This window comes from Primulina huaijiensis, chromosome 5 (assembly GCF_012295235.1).
Source record: "Primulina huaijiensis isolate GDHJ02 chromosome 5, ASM1229523v2, whole genome shotgun sequence".
Taxonomy (NCBI): Eukaryota; Viridiplantae; Streptophyta; class Magnoliopsida; order Lamiales; family Gesneriaceae; genus Primulina; species Primulina huaijiensis.
In genome coordinates this window covers 11556597-11578392 of record NC_133310.1, presented here as the reverse complement: position 1 = coordinate 11578392, position 21796 = coordinate 11556597, and the positions used below count along the sequence as shown (strand labels likewise).

Below are 21796 nucleotides of genomic sequence, written 5' to 3'. Positions count from 1 at the left end.
AATCAATACATATGCAGGATAACCAGAAATAAAACAGTTACCTGCAACAACGTCATCAGGTGCGTCCTGTGCCTGCTCCTCAGTCAAAGCGAACACCCTGGCCTGCTGTCTAGGAGGCTGGCTCACTGTCTGGCTTCCTCCTGGCCTCTACTGTGACTGGGTAGATGGTGCTGGCTGGAAAGAATGAACAGCTGAGGGTCGTCTCCCTGTCTGAGCCACTGATCCAGATGACTCTGCTCCCTGGGATCCCTGAGAACCTCTCTGGGGACATACTCTAGCAAAATGTCCCTGCTGTCCGCAAATACGACAACTGCCAAACACTCCTCGGCACTGCTCTGTGGAATGTCTCCCTCCACACGTGCTGCAATAAGGTCCGATATAACTCTGGCTCAGGGCAGTCTGTCGTGAGCCACTAGAACTGGATGAACTGCTTCCAGATCTCTTGAACTGTTTCCCTCGAGCTTTCAACTGATCTTTCCTTCCACTGCCATTGCCACTCTCAAATCTGGGATGAGGTTGTGGAAACTGAGCTGAGGATGGTTGCTGTGGTCTCGGTGCTGGTGCGACATACGAAGCTCCTTTCTGTCTAATCAGACAAGCTTCGGCTCCTTTTGCTCTATTCAAGGCATCAGCAAAGTTGTTCGGTCGTCCAGTGTTCACCAATGTAAAAATGTCAGGATTCAGACCATTGATAAACTGATCAGCAACAACTTCTTCGTTCTCAGCCACATGCGGAGCAAATCGTAACAATGTAGAGAACTTGGCCACATACTCCTCGATATTCAGCTGACCCTGTCTCAAATTTGCAAATTCTGCTCTCTTATCCTTCCTGTATGACACTGGAAAGAATCTCTGATAAAACTCAGTTCTAAATACATTCCAGGTAACATTCGTACCTCGATGCTCCAACGCTTTCTTCGTCGTGATCCACCAATTCTTTGCAATATCATGCAACTGGTGCCCAATCAGTTTCACTCTCCGCTCATCTGTATAATCCAAGGAGTCAAACAACATCTCAATGTCACTAGCCAACTCTCGCAATGAACTAAAGTCTCAGTACCCTTCAGAGTCGGTGGATGAAATGACTGAAATCTCTTCAATAGTGTTTCCATCGGAGTTGCTGTGACATCCATTGGAGGATTCGAAGTACTACCCTGTTCTGGTATTCTTCGAGGAGGCATATCTGATTATCAAAAGGATTAGTAACCCAATACAACCATTTTATTTCAGTCCTCCTCCGATCATCTTACTGCTGATCTAGAATCGGTTATGATTCATACTCAATAATACACATTACCATATCAAATCAGATAAACAGGTAAATATGTATTAAAACAGTAAAACATGCTAGTAATCAAAAGCAAGGAAAGAAAACTCAATCTACCCTGCTCACTAACTCATATCTCAGTCTAAAGGATCTATTGCTCTGATACCACCTGGTGTGGGGACCCGAACGCTAATCATCTTCTTATTCGTCATTGGGATAATTGGATCAATGTAATTAACATGAGTCTACAATTTTTTTTTAATATAGTGCGGAACGTAATGGAATCAATCTAATTATACATATTAGTATAATAGTACAAGTCTTGTACAACAAACATCAAACTCAAACTAAGGTGTAACAACTAAATGTCAAGTGTTCCAAACCCTATATACATCAAAGTCCGAAGTCTCCACTCTAATCACGATCTCTCTCATCTTCTTCCTGACCCCGATCCTGTCCCACCTGTTGCCATGCACACATACAAACACGACAACAGCCGGATAATTCCGGTGAGAAATACATCCTAGTATAAATCAACAAAACATGCAATCATATAATCGATATAAAAGCATGAAACAAATATCAATCACATGTATTAAATCTGAAAACATAAATCGATATAAAACTGTAAATAACTCGTGACTCTACAGCTCAGACTAGACTCATTCCTAGTCTAGGGATCCCGGTTTCCAGACGTTGGCATACTATATCGAATCTCAGTAATAGAAGTAAATCCACTCCTAATCAAACATCGATATAAACCAAACATCTAGTGTCTTGACCTATCCGTCAAAGACTTTGGCACCTCCGCCAATAACTCCTCTGTGACAATGTGCAATGGGCCAGTGACTACTCTATCACAGTCTGGCACCTCTGTCACAAGACCAATCGTCTAATCACGCTTTCTATAAATCAATAGAACAAGCATATCAATTCAAATCAATGCATATAATAACAATAAGTATGTGGTTTAGGGAAACTCAAGTTATATCTAACTCTAGTCATTCTCTCGGGTTCGACATTGACTTATACCTTTCTTTCGTAGTCTCGGTCTGAAGCAATATAATTGCTGAACTCAAGACTGTCTCTGTAAATCTGAAATGACATATCGAGAATAGCAATATCAACATTCCATTCACAATTCAATACCGAATCTGATCAATCTGAATTTAATTCAAATCAACGGCATAACGGCACAATCCCTATATCCCCGTCAATACAATAACAACATATATCAATTACAAACCATAGCCCATATCCGTTACAATCTGTAATCAATCCATAATCCAAATCTGTTCAATTTCAATCGATAAAATTAGAAAATCATAACAATTCTAAAATCAACTTGTTCTTCGATCTGATTACGGTTCTATAATCTCTATATACTCAAGAACACATAATAATGATCAAATAATAATTTCTCCAATATCAAAATTTCAAATGATAAAAGAACTCAATAAAACTTACGTCCTGCTGTAGCTCGCGTCGAAAAGATTACAGAACTGTGTTCGGATTCAAATTCTGATAACCGGATGTCATACAATAAAATTTCTATGGTGTAAGGAAACGTTGAAGATTAATTCATGGAGCTTCTCGATTTTCTCTCGGGAATGTGAAATTGGAAATGAAGATTAACATTTAAGTTGCAAGGTGAAGACATGTGTCCGCTCAATTTTCCATATTTACACTTTAGTCCCTCAACTTTTCACTATTTACAATTCGGCCCCCGATAATTACGAAATTACCATCAAATTTAAATCAATTATTTTTTCAGTTAATTACAAAATTGCCATCAAATTTAAATTAAGTATTTTTCCACTTAATTAAAAAAATACCATCAATAATATTTTCTTTTCGGGGTCTCATAAAATTGATAACATCTCGGGCCTTACACATACTGTCCAAAACAAAATTTTCAGAATCTGTGGCGCTCGGGCGGTTATTTCTTACCGCTCGGGCACCGCTCTGCGCACAGCCGCCTCAAAGATTGCCTCCGAAACGCCTCTTCCCTTCATAATTTGAAAAAGTGGTAAACATAAAAGTTGTAGCTCTATGTCTTGGCTTGCATCTCCAATTAACCTCATGTCATTTGAAGGTCTGAGTAAAGAGTTATGCTCAATCTCCCAACATGTGTCATTGGAGGAACGACGACACCCACGACAAACTTCGGGGCGCTTTTGGCTTGTCTTCCACAATGATTTGAACAAAACTCAAAACATGAAAGTTACACCTCTATGTCTTCTCTAACCACTCCAATTGGCCTCATACCAATTGGCTCAATATACAAATTATCATGAATTTAATCGCAACGATACTACAGTATCACCACACATCTTCTATAAACACGATACCATAAATCATAAATCTCAACTCTTAACGTCAAAATCATATTTAAACTTAACCAAGGAGTCAATAAAAATATTAAATCTTAAACCGTACCGATCACCAAGCTTGGATATTACAGCTAATATCCGGGAAAGGCTAACGTTGTGGCAGACGCCCTGAGCAGAAAATTCGCAGTCATAGCACAGTTGTCAGTGCAGAGACCTCTTCAGTCCGAGATTCAGAAATTTGGTCTAGAGATTTATCTTAAGGGCAGAGCTCCCAGACTATCTAATCTGACACTCAAGTCTGATTTGCTAGACCGTATCCGTCAAGGACAGTTTCAGATGAACAGTTACAGAAGTGGAAACTGAAAGATGAAGCCAAGGGCAGTGTGCTCTACTCAGTTTAGACGGTATTGTGAGATACATGGGAAGAATGTGGGTGCCTAACCTAGATTCGATCGGAGAAGATATCTTATCAGAGGCACATGCATCTCCGTATTCAATCCACCTAGGAGGTACCAAGATGTACAAAGACATGCAGATTTTGTATTGATGGCTAGGGATGAAGAGAGACATCCGCAGAATGGTGTCTAAATGCCTCACTTGTGAGCAGGTGAAGGCAGAGCACCAGAGGCTGGCAGAAATGCTTAAGCCACTCCCTATCCCCGAGTGGAAATGGGAGAATATTACCATGGACTTCATTTTCTGTTTTCCGAAGTCAGTCAGGGGTTTTAATGCCATTTGGGTCATAGTGGATCGACTCACTAAGTCAGCGCACTTCTTTCCAGTGAAGACGACTTTCTCCATGACGCAGTATGCGGAGCTTTACATCAGGGAGATCGTTCGGTTGCAAGGAATCCCAGTTACCATTGGGTCTGACAGAGATCCGAGGTTCACCTCTTCATTCTGGAAGAGCCTACATGCAGCCATGGGGACGAAGCTGCAATTCAGTACAGCTTTTCACCCGCAGGCAGATGTCCAGTCGGAGCGAGTGATTCAGATTTTGGAGGATCTATTGCGAGCATGTATGATCGATTCCCAAGGGACTTGGAATCTAAGCTACCTCTAGTGGAGTTTGCAAACAACAACAATTTTCAAGCATATATAGGTATGGCTCCCTATTAGGCATCGTATGGAAGGAAGTGCAAATCGCCGATTCATTGGGATGAAGTCGGTGAGAGAGCAGAACTTGGTCCAGAGATAGTTCAGCAGATTGCAGATGTGGTGGTCAAGATTCGAGACAGAATGAAGACCGCCCAGAATCGTCAGAAGAGTTATGCTGATAAAAGGAGGAGAGATCTCGAGTTTGCCGTAGGTGACCATGTTTTTATAAAGATAGCACCTATGAAGGGTGTTATGAGATTTGGGAAGAGAGGCAAGCAGAATCCGAGATTTATTGGACCTTTCGAGATTTTTGACAGAGTTGGGACACTAGCGTATCGTGTTGCCCTTCCGCCGAATTTAGCTGGGGTACACAATGTGTTCCACGTTTCGATGCTGAGCAAGTATCTAGCAAATCCTTCGCATGTTCTGAGTTACGAGCCGTTGCAGTTGGCTCCGGACCTGTCTTACGAGGATAGACCTATCCAAATCCTAGACAGACAGGAGCGTAGACTTCGGAACAAGACGACTAAGCTGGTCAAAGTCCGGTGGCTTAATCAATCAGTGGAATAGGCCACTTGGGATTCCGAGGCAGATATGAGAATGCGCTACCCGGAGTTGTTTGGTAAGATTTAATTTCGAAGACGAAATTTCTATAAGTGGGGGAGGAACTGTAGTGCCCAAAATCAGTACATGTAAATCCCATGCATTATTTAAATTTTTAAATCATTCATTTAAATTTAAAATGAGCTTTAGCCATGCAATATTTATTTAAATTGCATTATTTTAATGTTATGTGATGCACGTTAAAATATTTTCTCGAGTTTCATGTTTTATGTGATTATTCGAGGCGGGATCGAGGAAGAGACCGGCGACGATTTTTGGCAATTTTAAGCATGGTATTTTATTTTAAGGTTAAGTATGGAACATTTTAAATAATTTATTTAGTTTTAGCATTTTAAAATCTTGATTAATTATTTAGTGATTTTAGAGTTTAAAACTTTTAAAGATTTATTTCATGTGCACTATATTTTTAATTAAATGTTTTGTTAAAGATAGAGGTGGATTAGTCTCTTAATTAGTTGTTAATTACTAATTAAGCAATTTATTTTCCTAATTAACATCCCTAATCCCCTCCCCACTACCCAACTCACGCCACACACACACACTACACGTTTTACACACAACTAAACACGTTTCACACAACACACACATACACATTTCATCTCATATCTCTTTTTAGAAGAAACTTTTAGGGTTCTAAGCACCAAGTGCAGCCGCCCCTCTCCGCTATATTTTTTCAGCAAGAATTTCGTTGGTTTTCTTCAAAGAAAATCGAGCCAAGTCGTCCGGGATCGTCTCTCGCATCATCTCCGCTTCGGTATCGCCGTATCGTGAGTTTTAATATCAAAAAGGCACGTATATACTGTTTATTTTTGCGTCGATCATGTCATAGTATGTGTTGCAATGTATTTTGTATGAAAATCATGTGAATGTTGTGTAGAAGTTTGAGCAATTATGTTTAGATCACTTTTGAAACCATTTTTGGATCTAAAATCACGTTTTCTGCTGTCTTTTTATATACTGCGAATTTTTGGTCATGATTTTGAGAAAAATCTTAACACCAAAATCGTAGAACTTTTTGATACCTTCGATTTGATAAAATTAAAAAAATTTTGGATGAAAATTGAGTGAGTTATTACCGTTTTAGTGGGACTGCTCAAACTGCGTTTTTTCGAAAATTATGTTATTGATGAATTCTTGAAGTTTTATTGTTGTAGGCTTCGTTGGGGATCGACGGGTGATCGCTGCTGCAAATAGGTATATTGTTAATGATGTTGGGATGGTTATTGACGTTTTGATTTATGTCGTTAGGCACTTGGGAGAACGAGTAGTCGTAAAAACTATTTTGGTGTCAAAATTTGAGGTTATGGGTTTTATTGTATTGCGTGAGGTGCGTCGTTTCTTTGGGAATGTTTGGGACGTTTTGGGGAGTCGAGTTAGTGACATGGTGTCCTAAGATGAGTCTCGAGGCGTTGTTCATTTTCTATGTAATCGAAGTTGGAGAAAATCAGCTTCTAAGTCGCGGGTCCAGTGCCCTCGGCGCCCGAGCGGTAACATAGTACCGCCCGAGCGCCACTCCTTCAGTCCAAGGGTAGGCGTCCAGTATACCTGGCGCTCGAGCGCAAATATATTACCACCCGAGCGCAGCCCCATCTGTAGGAAATGTTTTGTTTCCACTTAGTTGTAGGTTCAAATAGTGAGTTCATGTCTTTTATTGTTGAGAAATGTTCACACATCACTTTAAGTATTGTTCGGAGTTCGATGTCATGGTTAGTATGATTAAACGAGGTCAAGTCCCCAATGAACTAGAATGTCCTAAGCTACTTATTCACTTTGGTGGTGAGCTTGAGTACCTAAGTATAAGTTATGCAAATTAAGTATCTTAAAATCATGTTAGTCTGTGCAGCAGCGGCCCCAAAGCGAGCTGCAACGAATCCCTCAACGCCAAATAAGTATGTTCGACGTGCAAAGAAAATATTTTCAAGTTTTTGAGGTGTGTTAAATGTCTTGTGACCAAATTATGTATGTGGTTTGAAAGCGTTAAATCATGAACGAGGACCAACCCACCCCGTTAAATTATGAACGGGTTTAGATCAGGATTGGAAAGCGTTAAAGCATGAACGCAGACCAATCCACCCTTTAAAGCATGAACGGGGATCTCATGTATGTGGTAGTGGATACGTCCCTGTCAGCCCAGTACTGTGGTTTGTCTGATCCGGCATTTATTATGTATGGGTCACTTGCTTTGAAACATGCCTCTACGCGAAAATGATGAAGTTATTATGTTCAAGTATGCAAGCATGTTTAAGAAAAGTTTTATGTTGATGGCACGTCTATGTATGTATGTACATATGTTCAAGCTTTTGATATACAAGTTCAAATTTCAAGTATGTAAGCTCTATTTTGAAGTTGCATGTGTTTTTATTACGTATTATTTGTTACTTCCAGTTTATACGTGTTGAGTCTTTAGACTCACTAGACTTGATCGATGCAGGCGAGGATGTTTATGAGGAGGCTGGAGGTGGGGACCAAGGAGCAGGCTTGGACTTAGCGGGAGGCTAAACCCGAGGACCGCTATGTTTTAAGTTTTATGAAAACATTTATTTCTTATGTCAAACTTTAAATTTCAAATCTTTTGTTGCAACAACTTGAGAGACGTACAGTTTTACTTCTTTTATCGAATTTGTAATGTTCACTTTTTATTTAAAAAAATTTTAAATTTTTCCGCAAATTTTAAGTAGTAAATGTACGGTACGTTACAATATCAATCCACAACTCAACTCAAAGCAACTTGATTCTATCAGTTTCAATCTAAATACATTTCGACGGCATAACGGTACAATCTCGAGACACCGGCAACTTAAGTATCAATAGACAATTATCAACAACTCATTTTCATCAACAATTCTAAGCCACAACTCCAAAAATATGTACAAGTCCATTCAAATATGGCTGAAAATGATAAAAATTGCATATAAGATTCGTTCTTTGATCCGGTTTCGATTATACGATGACCATAATCTAAAGAACATAGAATAACAATCATATCATGATTCCACCAACATATTAATTTCAAACCATGCAGGAAATGATGAAAACTTACATCTTTTTGAAGCCCTTGATGAGAGAAGCACGGAACTAAGCTCGGATCAAAAATCGGATGGCCGAATTTTGCACAATCCACTTTCTAATTTTTGAAAGAAGTTGAGGAGTTCTAAGATTGGATTTGCGGTTCTTGCAGCTAAACTCTGAAGGAGATGAAGGTATGTGTCTATATTAGTATGCATGGCAAGACATGTGGCTCATTCTTTATGCAGCACGTCTCGCGCATATGCGCGTCCAACAGAAGCTGAAATGCTATGTGCCGAGACAGAGAGTCTCGCGCATATGCGCGTCCAACACCAGCGCATATGCGCGAGACTCTCTGTCTCGGCACAGAGCATTTCAGCTTCTCGCACATATGCCCGTCCTGTCTTCGCGCATATGCGCGAGACGTTCTGTCTCGGCACTAGCTACTCTCGCATATGCGCAAGGTCTTCTGCCTCGGTAATAGCTACTCGCGCATATGCGCGTCCTGTCTCCGCATACACCCACAATTCCCATGCTTTCTCAAGTCATTCTCGGAGTCATCTTTTCATCATCACTTCAATTCAGCAATTAATAATTTCAGGCATTACAATTCTCCCCCTCTAAGACACGATTTCATCCCCGAAATCATAGGCACTCAAATCATATAAGATAAGACTATAGAACAGAAGCTCAATAAGAAACTTACATCAATGAAACAACTTTGGAAATCTCTGTCTCATATTTGCTTCAGTCTCCCAAGTAGCTTTTTCGATGCCATGACGACTCCACTGAAATTTCACAAGCGGAATAGTCTTCGTTCTGAGCTGCTTTTCTTTACGACAAGAATCTGAAGTGGCTTTTCAAAATAACTCAGAGTTTCATCAAGTTTGGCCTCATCTGGCTGAAGAATATGAGAAGCATCAGGCATATATTTCCGTAGCATAGACACATGAAAGACATCATGTATTCCAGATAAAGACGGAGGAAGAGCAAGTCGATATGCACGATTACCGATCTTCTCAAGAATCTCATACGGACCGATATAACGTGGAGCCAACTTTCCTCTCTTGCCAAATCTGACAACACCTCTGAACAGAGAAATCTTTAGAAATACTTTGTCTCCTTGCTCAAATTCTAACGGTAGACGTCTCACATTCGCATATTTGGCCTGTCTATCCTGGGCTGTCTTCATTCTTTGCTGAATTAGCTTTACTTAATCTGTCATATCTCGAATCATGTTAGGCCAAATCTCAGGTATCTCGGAGATATCGTCCCAATAAAGAGGAGATCTGCACTATCGTCCCAATAAAGAGGAGATCTGCACTATGGCTGTCATATCTCGAATCATGTTATCCATCTCTATACTCGTCTGATAGCTGTTGTTGTAGGAGAACTCACAAAGTGGTAATGAATCTTGCCAACTAGTGTCAAAGTCTAGCACTATAGCTCTAAGCATATCCTCCAATGTCTGGATAGTCCTCTCAGATTGTCCGTCTGTCTGAGGATGATATACAGTACTCAAATGTAATTTCGTACTTAGAGCTTGTTGCAAACTGTGCCAAAAGTGTGAAGTAAATCGAGGATCACGATCTGATACAATGGACTTTGGCACTCCATGCAATCTGACCACTTCTCTGACATAAATCTCTGTCATCTGATCATTTTTGTACGTCATTCGATAAGAAATGAAACAAGCTGATTTGTTCAATCTGTCAATAACGACCAAAATCGCATCACAACCTCGGGAGGACCGTGGTAGCTTTGTCACAAAATCCATGAAAATGTGATCCCATTTCCATTCTGGAACAGATAAGCTATGTAGTAGACTTCCTGGTTTCTTCCTTTCTACTTTCACTTGTTGACAATTCAAACATTTGGACACAAATTCTGCAGTATCTGATTTCATTTTTTTCCACCAAAACTGTTTCTTCAGATCATTGTACATCTTTCTGCCACCAGGATGAATACTAAAACGACTACAGTGTGCTTCTGTCAAAATCTGTTGTCTCAACTCTGACACATCGGGCACAATAAGACGATGATTCACATATAACAGATTATCACGAAACTGATACTCTGATTGATGCCCTGATCTGACCACCGAAATAGAATTCTGAATATTCTGGTCAACTTTCTGTGCTTCTTTAATTATTACAATCATCTCTGGTTCAACTTGAATAGCATAAAGTCTCCGCGGTTTATATTATGTCTCAAATACTAAACCAGAAAGACAGCAATCTTCAATCAAATTCGAAACAGTAGTCGTCGATAAGGATAAAGAACATACCTTTCGACTCAGTGCATCAACTGTTGCATTTATTTCGCCGGGTAGTATTTGATTTCACAATCAAAATCTTCCAGCAAATCCAGCCATCTTCGTTGCCTCATATTCAGTTCAGACTGTGAAAATAGATATTTCAAGCTCTTGTGATCTGAATAAATCTCAAATTTCTCACCATATAGATATTGTCGCCAGATCTTCAATGCAAACACGATGGCAGCAAATTCAAGATCATGAATCGGGTAGCGAGTCTCATGTGGCTTTAATTGTCTCGAGACATAAGCAATCACATGTCCTTGCTGCATCAACACACAACCTAGTCCCCTGTGAGAAGCATCACCAAAAACATCAAAATCACTAGTACCTGATGCAGTAGTCAAAATCGGAGCACTGTTTAATCTCTTCTTCAACTCCAGAAAACTAGATTCACACGCCTCTGACCAAACAAAAGGAGCATTCTTCTGGGTTAGCTGAGTAATCGGCTTAGGAATACTGGAGAAATCTTTGATGAATTGACGATAATAGCCTGCTAAACCGATAAACTGCGTATCTCTGGCACCGATGTTGGTCTAGGCCAATTGATCACAGCTTCAACTTTGCTAGGATCAATAGAAATACAATCTCTCGATACAATGTGCCCCAGAAATACAACTTGTTTCAGCCAAAATTCACATTTCGATAGCTTTGCATACAATTTCTCAGCTCTCAGAGTTTTCAATATAATTCTCAAATGGTCAACATGATCAGTCAGATTCTTTGAATAAATCAGAATATCATCAATAAAGATAATCACAAAATCATCAAGATATTTCTGAAATATACGGTTCATCAAACCCATAAATACAGCTGGAGCATTCGTTAAACCAAACGGCATGAATATAAACTCATAGTGGCAATACCTTGTTCTGAAAACTGTTTTTGATATATCAGAATCTCGGACTCTCAACTGATGATATCGAGATCTCTGATCGATCTTGGAATAAACAGAAGAACCCTGCAACTGATCAAATAGATCAACAATACGAGGCAAAGGGTATTTATTCTTTATCGTCGCCTTGTTCAATTGCCGATAATCAATGTAGAGTCTCATTGAACCGTCTTTCTTTTTGACAAATAGTACTGGAGCGCCCAACGAGAAACACTCGGTTTGATGTAACCCTTGGCTAATAAATCTTCTAATTGATCTTTCAATTCTTTCAGTTCAATTGGTGCCATTCTGTATGGAGTTTTAGAAATAGGTACGGTACCTGGTTTCAGTTCAACGCTGAAATCTATCTCTCGAACTGGAGGAAAACTCGGAATCTCATCTAGGAATACATCGACAAACTCACATACCACCGGCAAATCTGTCAATGAAGTCGAGCCTTTCAGTACATCTACTGAATACACAAGGAATCCCTCTTCTCTTTTCTATAATAATTGAGTCATAGACACAGCAGAAACTAAAGGAATTCGAGCTCTAAAACCATTACCGTAAAATTTCAATTCATCATCCATCTTTTGTCTGAATCTTACAATTTTCTGGAAACAATCTACGGTAGCTCTGTACTTGATCAGCATATCGATACCAATAATGCAGTCAAAATCAGACAAAACGAGTACAATACAATCTAACTCTATCTCATTACCATCATACTGCAGCATACAATGTCTAACAGAATTCACTGATATAAGACCTCTCCCCAAAGGTGAAGAGATAGATACTACAACAGATAAAGAATCAACAGGCAAAGCATACATCAATGCAAATCATTCAGAGATAAATGTATGTGATGCACCAGTATCTATCAACACATAAGCAGTATAACCGCAAAAAGAACATTTACCTGCAACCACATCATCAGGTGCTTCCTGGGCTTGTTCCTCAGTCAATGCAAACACTCTAGCCTGCTGTCTCGGAGGTTGTCTAACAGTCTGGCTTCCTCCTGGCCTCGGCTGTGACTGGGTAGATGGTGGCTGGAAAGAGTGAACCGCTGATGATCGTCTATCAGCCTGAGCCACTGATCCAGATGATTCTTCTCCCTGTGATCTTTGAGAACCTCGTTGTGGACAAACTCTGGCAAAGTGTCCCGGCTGTCGACTGATGTTGCAACTACTTAGCACTCCTTGGCATTGCTCTGTTGGATGTCGTCCTCCACAAGTTCTGCAATAAACCCCTATATAAGTCTGACCCGAACCAGTCTGTTTGGAGCCACTAGAGCTAGATGAACTACTTCCAGATTTCTTAAACCGTTTCCCTCAGGCTTTCAGATTATCTTTCTTTCCATTGCTGCTACCGCCACTATCAAATCTAGGAGGTGGTTATGCAAGTTAACTGAAAGTTTTTGCTGTCTCTGTGTCTGAGCAACATACGACGTTCCTCGCTATTTGATCAAGCCTACTTCAGCTCCCTTTGCTCTGTTCAAGGCTTCGGCAAAATTATTTGGTCGCCCCGTATTCACCAGTGTAAAAATCTCAGGATTCAATCCATTGATGAACAGATCAGCTATAGCTTCATCATTATCAGCAATGTGAGGAGAAAAACGTAGCAAGGTAGAGAATTTGGCCACATATTCTTCAATATTCAGATAAACCTGTTTCAGATTGGCATACTCTGCACCCTTGTCCTTTCTGTACGATACTGGGAAGAATCGTTGATAGAATTCAGCTTTGAAGATCTTCCACGTAATCACCGTACCTCGCTGTTCCAAAACTCTCTTTGTTGTAAGCCACCAACTCTTCGCAACCTCGTGTAACTGGTGCCCAATCAGTTTAACTCTCCGCTCATCTGTATAATCAAGCGAATCAAACAACATCTCAATATCATCAAGCCAGCTCTCGCAGTCAATACAATTCTCAGTGCCTTTCAAATTCGGCGGTTTGAATGACTAAAATCTCTTCAAAAGTGTTTCCATAGGTGTCGCTATAACATCCATCGGATTATTTGACGTACTACCCTGTTTAGGGGCTCTTCGAGGAGGCATATCTGGTTATCAAAATGATTAGTACTCAAAGATAACAATCTATCTCAGTCCTCCTCTGATCATACCTCTGATCAAGAATCGGTTCTGATTCATTCTCCAATAGTTTACGTTTCCAATCAAATCATATAATCATGTAAACATGTATTTCTAAAGCAATAAAACATTCTTTCATACTAGCACATAAAGTATGCAAATCAACATTACTATATATCATTTGCTAGCGCTCTAGAAGCAAGAAAGAAGACTCAATCTACCCCGCTCACTCGCTTCTATTCTAGTCTAAGGGACCTACGGCTCTGATATTACCTGTTGTGGGGACCCGGGCGCTAACTCATTCTTTTCAATCATCATTGGTATTAAGTGAATCAATTATTTAATCTAGGTCGAATTTTTTTTTAAAAGGCGAGCACAACATACACAAATGTTGAAAAGGCTACAACACATTATATTCTAATTTAATTAAAGTACAAGATCAAGTGCAATATCTACAACAAGATCAAACGATACAAGTTTGTTCCAACTAAAGTCATACAACTAGTGTTTATTAGTCACAACCACATGTCTAGTAATAAACAACCAGTTTTTCTTCCAATCAAGCCCGGATCACCACTCTAAGTTCACACATTCAAGCTCTTCTCGACCCTGATCCTGTCTCACCTGTTTTCATGCACACATACAAACACATCAACAGCAGGATAACTCCGGTGAGAAATATGTTTCCCAGTATAAACAATGTATACATGCTTGTCATACAATATATCTAAAAGCATAGAACACTTGTTAGACATAATTTATCAAAATCTAGAACATATATATATATGAAAAAAAAAGCTTTAACTCAAACTCTTTTAAATATTAATCTTTGACTCGACTCTTATCTAAGTCTAGGGATCCCGGTTTGAATAAGAACGTAACAAGTCTCCCACCTACTCACCCATTCGAGGTGGCGGTACGTCCCTATTCCCGGACTTCGGTCTACTATATCGAGTCTCTACAATAGGAGTCGATCTTCTCCGAAGCGCATCGATATAAACCAAACGTCCAGTGACTTGGCACCTCTGCCACAGACTCTTTTACTATATCTATCTTCTTTTGCTATATCTATCTTCTAGTCCATGCTTTTCTATAATCTCAATAGAACAAGCATATACATTCAAGGAATTCAAATATATCAACATGATAACAAATAAGTATGTGGTTTTGGGAAACTCAAGTTATCTCTTACTCGAGTTATCTCTCCCGGTTTAATATTTATTTATACATTTCTTTTCTTCAATCCCAATCTAGAATGACATTATCGCAAGTCACAATATCAATACACAACTCAACTCAAAGCCACTTGATTCGATTAGTTTCAATCTAAATACATTTCGACGGCATAAAGGTACAATCTCGAGACACCGACAACTCGAGTATCAATAGACAATTAGCAACACCTCATAATCATCAACAATTCTAAGCCACAACTCCAAAAATCTGTACAAGTTCATTCAAATATGGCTGAAAATGATAACAATAGCATATACGATTCGTTCTTCGATCTGGTTTTGATTATACGATGGCCATAATCTCAAGAACACAGAATAACAATTATATCATGATTCCTCCAACATATGAATTTCAAACCATGCAGGAAATGAAGAAAACTTACATCCTTTTGAAGCCCTTGACGAGAGAAGCACGGAACTAAGTTCGGATCGAAAATCGGATGGCCGGATTTTGCACAATCAACTTTCTAATCTTTGAAAAAAGTTGAGGAGTTCTTAGCTTGGATTCTCGGTTCTTGCTGCTAAACTCTGAAGGAGATGAAGGTATGTGTCTATATTAGTATGCATGGCAAAACATGTGGCTCATTCTTTATGCAACACGTCTCGCGCATATGCGCGTCCAACACCGACGCATATGCTTGAGACTCTCTGTCTCGGCACATAGTGCAACACTCGTGACTAAAATACATAATCAGTGCGGAAGCTTTTAAACATAATTTGGAGAAAAGGTGTAATTTAAAAAAAAAAAATTGGACAGCATCTCCCCGTAATTAGGACATGCCACCTGACTCAAGCAACACGTAAAATACATGCAAAATATTTTCAAACACATCAAATACCATTTAATGCAGTAACTACACATATTCTACTTCCAAAAACAAAACAAGCTTTTCAATGTTTCCTAAAATATCCAAAAGCTTAACATATAAAAAATAACATCCAATCAAAATCTCCAAAGTTTGGCATATTCCCTTATCTCGCTTCGACAACTCAGGGATGATCAATCTTTCTTACCTGTGCCTGCATCACATGAACATAACTGGAATGAGTATAAAACTCAGCAAATGGAATCAATACTAACAAGATACATATATATCATTTTATTAAAAAACATAAAATGGATAGCCTCAACTTCATTTGGTTGAAAACATTAACCTTCTCATATCATAAACGTCGAAACATCATTAATATCATCCGTAAATAATCATAATACAACAATACATAGGGATGATATTCATTTTCATTGATTAACTGAAGAATTGATAGTTCTTATAAGATAGTTCATTCTTGCTAACCCTCTTCGTAAAAACGAATCTTATAGGAGGGACATGTACCTCTGCATAAAATGCATCTTATAAGAGAGTACATGTTTTCATCGTTAATTGGAAAATTACATTGCAGATTTAAAATTGCCAGAGGCAACACCGCTACTATCACTATCAATTCAATCATTCAATCATATAAAACTTCATTTACGCATTTTATCGAACATCTTAGAGGCTTCATTTAAAGTTTAACTCCTTTCATTCAAAAATGAATAAAATTGCACTACGATATATACATATTTACATATATATATCATGAATGGAATTTGAAAGGAGTTCACGTCATAAAATCATCAAAACACATACATATAGGATCATGTGATGCATTCAAGAACTGATTCAACTTACAACACTTGGAGCAATTGGTTTCCTAACCCTTGACGTTGATCCTACAACAATAAACTTGATAACTAATATACAACACCCAAATAATAACCTTAAATGACCATTTAATCCAATACATCAATCACAACTATCATGCCCTAAATCCACCATCTTCAAAACTCAAGAACAAGAAGAAAACCCACTTACCTTTGCTCCTTTCACTAAAAAGGTGAAGTTCCAACTCCGGATTGAAGATTAATTGCTTGATTAATAGAAAAAAGAAGAAGAAGATGAAGAACCCTAGCTTTGAATCGATGGAGAACAGAAAGAAAGAGAAGAAAAATGAGGAAAATAAGAGTCTCACTCGATTATATACCTTAAAACACCCAAAACACGTTTTTGCACTGCACAGGGCGCTCGGGCGGTCATATATTACCGCCCTAGCGCGGACCTTACTGTCCGAAACCAAAATTTCAGATACAGTGGTGCTCGGGCGGTCATTTCTTACCGCTCGGGCGCTGCTCTGCGCACATCCACAGCAAATATCGCTTCCCAAACGCCTCTTCCCTTCATAATTTGGAAAAGTGGTAAACATGAAAGTTGTAGCTCTATGTCTTGGCTTGCATCTTCAATTAGTTTCATGTCATTTGAACGTCTGAGTAAAAAGTTATGCTCAATCTCCCAACATGTGTCACTAGAGGAAAGACGATACACACGACACACTTCGGGGCGCTTTTGGCTTATCTTCCACAATGATTTGAACAAAACTCAAAACATGAAAGTTATATATTATATCTTATCTTTCAAATGGAAGTAGACTCACATTATTTGGATCACAATACAAACCATTATGCTAAAAACCACAACTACTGCCACAATTTCATACCGTTTCAGCACTTCCATTACCTATTTGGCACAATATCAACTTTCTATTCTACCCAGCCATTCTCCGTTTCATTCTATATCACTCAATGCCATTCATATCATTTCTTTAAGCCATAAACCATCACCATTACATCACATATCCCAAACGATCATCATAATAAACCAGAAAAGAAATAATGAACATACTTAATCATAATCATTACCTTATATCATATGCATATAAATGTCTGGACGTTACAATTCTCCCCTCCTTAAGAAATTTCGTCCCCGAAATTGCCAATTACTGTGCGAATAACTCAGGATATCGCTGACTCATTTCCTCCTCTGGCTCCCACGTCGCTTCTTCAATCAACTGATTACGGCAAAGAATCTTGATAATGCTGATCTCCTTATTTCTTAGTACTTTAACCTTGCGATCTAAAATCTGAATTGGAACTTCTTGATAAGTCAAGTTCGGCATCAGATCCAACGGTTTATGTCTGAGGACATGGGAAGGGTTCTAGATGTACTTCCTGAGCATTGAGACGTGAAATACATTGTGGACTCTATCCAAGTCTGGCGGTAAGGCTAGACGATATGCTCTTTCTCCAATCCTGTCCAGAATTTCAATTGGACCGATAAATCTTGGGCTCAGCTTTCCTTTCCTGCCAAATCTCATATTGCCTTTGAGAGGAGCAATTTTAACAAATACATGATCTCCAACTTCAAACTCCAAAGGCCTTCTTCAGATATCGGCATAACTTTTCTGTCTAGATTGGGCCGTCTTCATTCTGTCCTGGATTAAAGCAATCACATCACCTGTCTGTTGGACCAATTCTGGTCCTAACATCTTTCTTTCACCGACTTCATCCCAGTTCAACGGTGATCTACATTTCCTGCCGTACAATGCCTCGTATGGTGCCATGCCAATGGTCGCTTGATAACTATTGTTATACGTAAATTCCACAAGTGGCAATTTAGAATCCCAGCTACCGGGAAAATCAATCGTGCAGGCTCGTAACATATCTTCAAGAATCTGTATCACCCTCTCTGACTGCCTGTCACTGTGAGGATGATATGCTGTGCTAAAAGCCAATCTTGTGCCCAAGGCTCTATGCAAGCTCTTCAAAAATTCATAAGTAAACCTCGGGTCACGGTCAGATACAATTGACACAGGGATACCATGAAGCCTCACAATCTCAGCTACATAGACTTCAGCATACTGGTTCATTGTAAACGTCGTCTTGACCGGAAGAAAATGAGCAGACTTGGTTAACCTGTCAACAATCACCCAGATGGAGGTGTAACCCTTTGGTGTTCTTGGAAGTCTCGTTACAAAGTCCATGGTGATGTGCTCCCACTTCCACTGAGGTATTGGAAGAGATTGCAAAGTTCCGGCAGGTCTTTGATGCTCAATCTTTACCTGCTGACATGTTAGACATTCAGATATAAACTCTACAATATCACTTTTCATACCTGGCCACCAGTATACACGTCGGAGATCCTGATACATCTTGGTGCTACCTGGATGTATTGAGTATGGTGCGGTATGAGCCTCTGTCAAAACATCCCGACGAATGTCATTACCACTGGGAACACATATCCGACCTCTCCACGTTAACAAATCATCAGTGTTTATCGCAAACTCTGTATTTCCTTTCTTATCGGCTTTAGATCGCAATTCCATCAACTGATTGTCATTAGGCTGCTCCCGTCGTATCCTATCTGTCAACATAGGTCGAATAACCAAAGCTGAAAGTCTAGCGATGGTCCCTTGCTCTATTAAAGTGATCTCACTCCTCTGAAGATCCAATAACAATGGCTTCTGAATCAATGAGCTCAAAGAAGAAACTGACTTGCGGCTCAAAGCATCTGCAACGATGTTTGCTTTACTTGGGTGGTAGCTAATGGTCACATCATAATCTTTAACAAGTTCTAACCACCTCCTCTGTCTCATATTGAGTTCTTTCTGTGAGAATAGATATTTCAAGCTCTTGTGATCTGTGAAAACTTCACATTTCTCGCCATACAGATAATGCCTCCATATTTTCAATGCGAAGACCACAGCCGCCAATTCAAGATCGTGGGTGGGATAATTCTTCTCGTAATCTTTCAACTGCCGAGAAGCATAAGCGATTACTTTCCCATGCTGCATCAATACAGCTCCAAGTCCCATCTTTGACGCATCCGTGTATATAATAAAATCTTCAGTGCCGCACGGAAGTGCTAGAATAGGGGCTGATGTCAACTTGTCTTTCAACAATTGGAATCCATGTTGGCATTCGTTTGTCCACTCAAACTTCACCGCTTTCCACGTCAGATTGGTTAATGGAAGGGCTATTTTAGAGAAATTGGCAATAAAACGTCGATAAAAACCTGCCAAACCAAGAAAACTACGCACCTCGAAGACTGTCGTAGGAATAGACCATTGTTTAATCACTTCAATCTTCATAGGATCCACTTCAATGCCGTCTCTCGAAACGATATGGCCTAAAAATGATACTTGTTCTAACCAGAATTCACACTTTTTCAACTTTGTGTATAACTACTTTTCCCTCAATAACGGCAATACAGTTTTGAGATGCTCGGCATGAAGTTCCCGAGTCTTGGAATAAATCAGGATATCGTCAATGAAAACGATAACGAAGCTATCCAGATATGGCTTGAAGACTCGGTTCATTAGATCCATGAAGACCGACGGAGCGTTCGTCAACCCAAATGACATATCTAAAAACTCATAATGGCCATACCTGGTTCTGAATGCAGTTTTAGGGACGTCGTCTTCTCTAACTTTCAGCTGATAATATCCAGAACGCAGGTCCATCTTTGAAAACACTGTTGCTCCCTGTAGCTGATCAAAGAGATCATCAATCCTCGGCGATGGATATTTATTCTTGATCGTGGCTTTGTTGATCTCTCTGTAATCAATGCACAATCACAAAGATCCATCTTTCTTTTTGACACATAAAATCGGAGCTCCCCATGGAGAAAAACTCGGACGAATAAAGCCTTTGTCTAATAGATCCTGCAACTGATTCTTCAGCTCTTTCATTTCAGTCGGGGCCATTCGGTAAGGAGCTTTCGAAATCGGAGCAGTACCTGGAATCACGTCAATCACAAACTCAACTTCACGGTCAGGTGGCAATCCAGGCACATCATCCGCAAATACATCAGGAAAATCCCGAACTACCTGAATCTCATTCAACTTCATTGTCACCTCAGTATTCACATCTACCACAGCAGCTAAAAATCCCTGACACCTATTTGATACCATTTTCTGAGCTTTCAAACAAGAAATACAAGGAGTAACAAGCGAAATACCTGAACTCTGAAAAATCCCGCTATCATCATCTTCTGCAGGAAATTGCACTGTCTTAGCCATGCAATCAATAACGGCACGATATGATGATAGCCAGTCCATTCCCAAAATAACATCAAACGCCCACCATGGGTATAATATTAAGATCAGCAAAATAGATTTTCTCATTTACTTGGACTGTACAACCTTTAAGAATACTAGAAGGCCAAATTTCGTCTCCCGATGGCAACAAAATACTATAGTGGAGGGGTTCATAAGATGGAACAACATTCAAAGAGCGCAAGAAAATTTCAGACATAAAGGACTGCGTAGCACCAGTGTCAATCAAGATAATAGATGCCTTGCCTGAAATTAAGATAGTACCTGATATCACAGAAGAATCAGGATTTACGCCTTCTTTGGTGAGTGTGAAGATTCTGCCTTGAACCTTATCCTTCCCTTTCTCGCCCTTTATTGGACAATTTTTGATAACATGTCCAACACCTCCGCAATGAAAGCATCGATTACTTCCAACCAAACACTCTCCTGTATGCATTTTGCCACATTTTGGAAATACAGGTCGATCATACGCAGGCGGTGGCATAGGAGCTTTGGGTCGATGCTCTTTTTTTTTCTTTGCCTCTGAACTTTCCCTTACCTTTCCATCCAGAACCTTAGCCCTTAGTAGAAAAATCTTGGCGCTTCAACTGTCTTTCTCTTTCAATTTCTTTCTCGTCCTGCTAGGCCATCCTTGCTTTTTCAACAATCTCTTTATATGAAGCAGCTTTAGACATTCGAACGTCTCTTTTAATTTCATCCCGGACACCTCTCAGAAAATGCTCGCCCTTTTCAATGTCATTACTGGCCAGATATGGGGCAAACTGACACCCCTCTTCGAATGAGAATATACTCTTGCATTGTCATATTTCCTTGCTTCAGTTCTAGAAATTCCTTCACTTTCTGACTTCGAACATCTCGAGGAAAATATTTGTCGTAGAATAAATTTTAAACTCCTGCCACTTTAGTGTCAAGACATTAACTGATACTTTGGTGCGTCCCACCAAATCCTCGCCGTCTTGGTCAGTAGAAAAATGGCACAGCTGATTCGATCTTTATCGTCAAACTGAAGATAATCATAAATAGCC

General features: G+C 39.6%; 2 protein-coding genes across 2 annotated transcripts; both read right to left on the bottom strand.

Annotated features, from left to right (window-relative positions):
• Positions 1-20288: 20288 nt before the first annotated feature.
• On the bottom strand, positions 20289-20774 carry LOC140977641 (uncharacterized). The gene has a single exon (XM_073442387.1). The coding sequence runs from the start codon at positions 20772-20774 to the stop codon at positions 20289-20291; it is 486 nt and encodes a 161-aa protein (XP_073298488.1).
• A 13-nt stretch (positions 20775-20787) lies between these two features.
• On the bottom strand, positions 20788-21255 carry LOC140977640 (uncharacterized). The gene has a single exon (XM_073442386.1). The coding sequence runs from the start codon at positions 21253-21255 to the stop codon at positions 20788-20790; it is 468 nt and encodes a 155-aa protein (XP_073298487.1).
• Positions 21256-21796: the final 541 nt, after the last annotated feature.

What these genes read in the sequence shown, in the direction of transcription:
- LOC140977641 (XM_073442387.1), bottom strand. Translation starts at nt 20,774, where the DNA reads ATGGACTGGCTATCATCATATCGTGCCGTTATTGATTGCATGGCTAAG.
- LOC140977640 (XM_073442386.1), bottom strand. Translation starts at nt 21,255, where the DNA reads ATGCCACCGCCTGCGTATGATCGACCTGTATTTCCAAAATGTGGCAAA.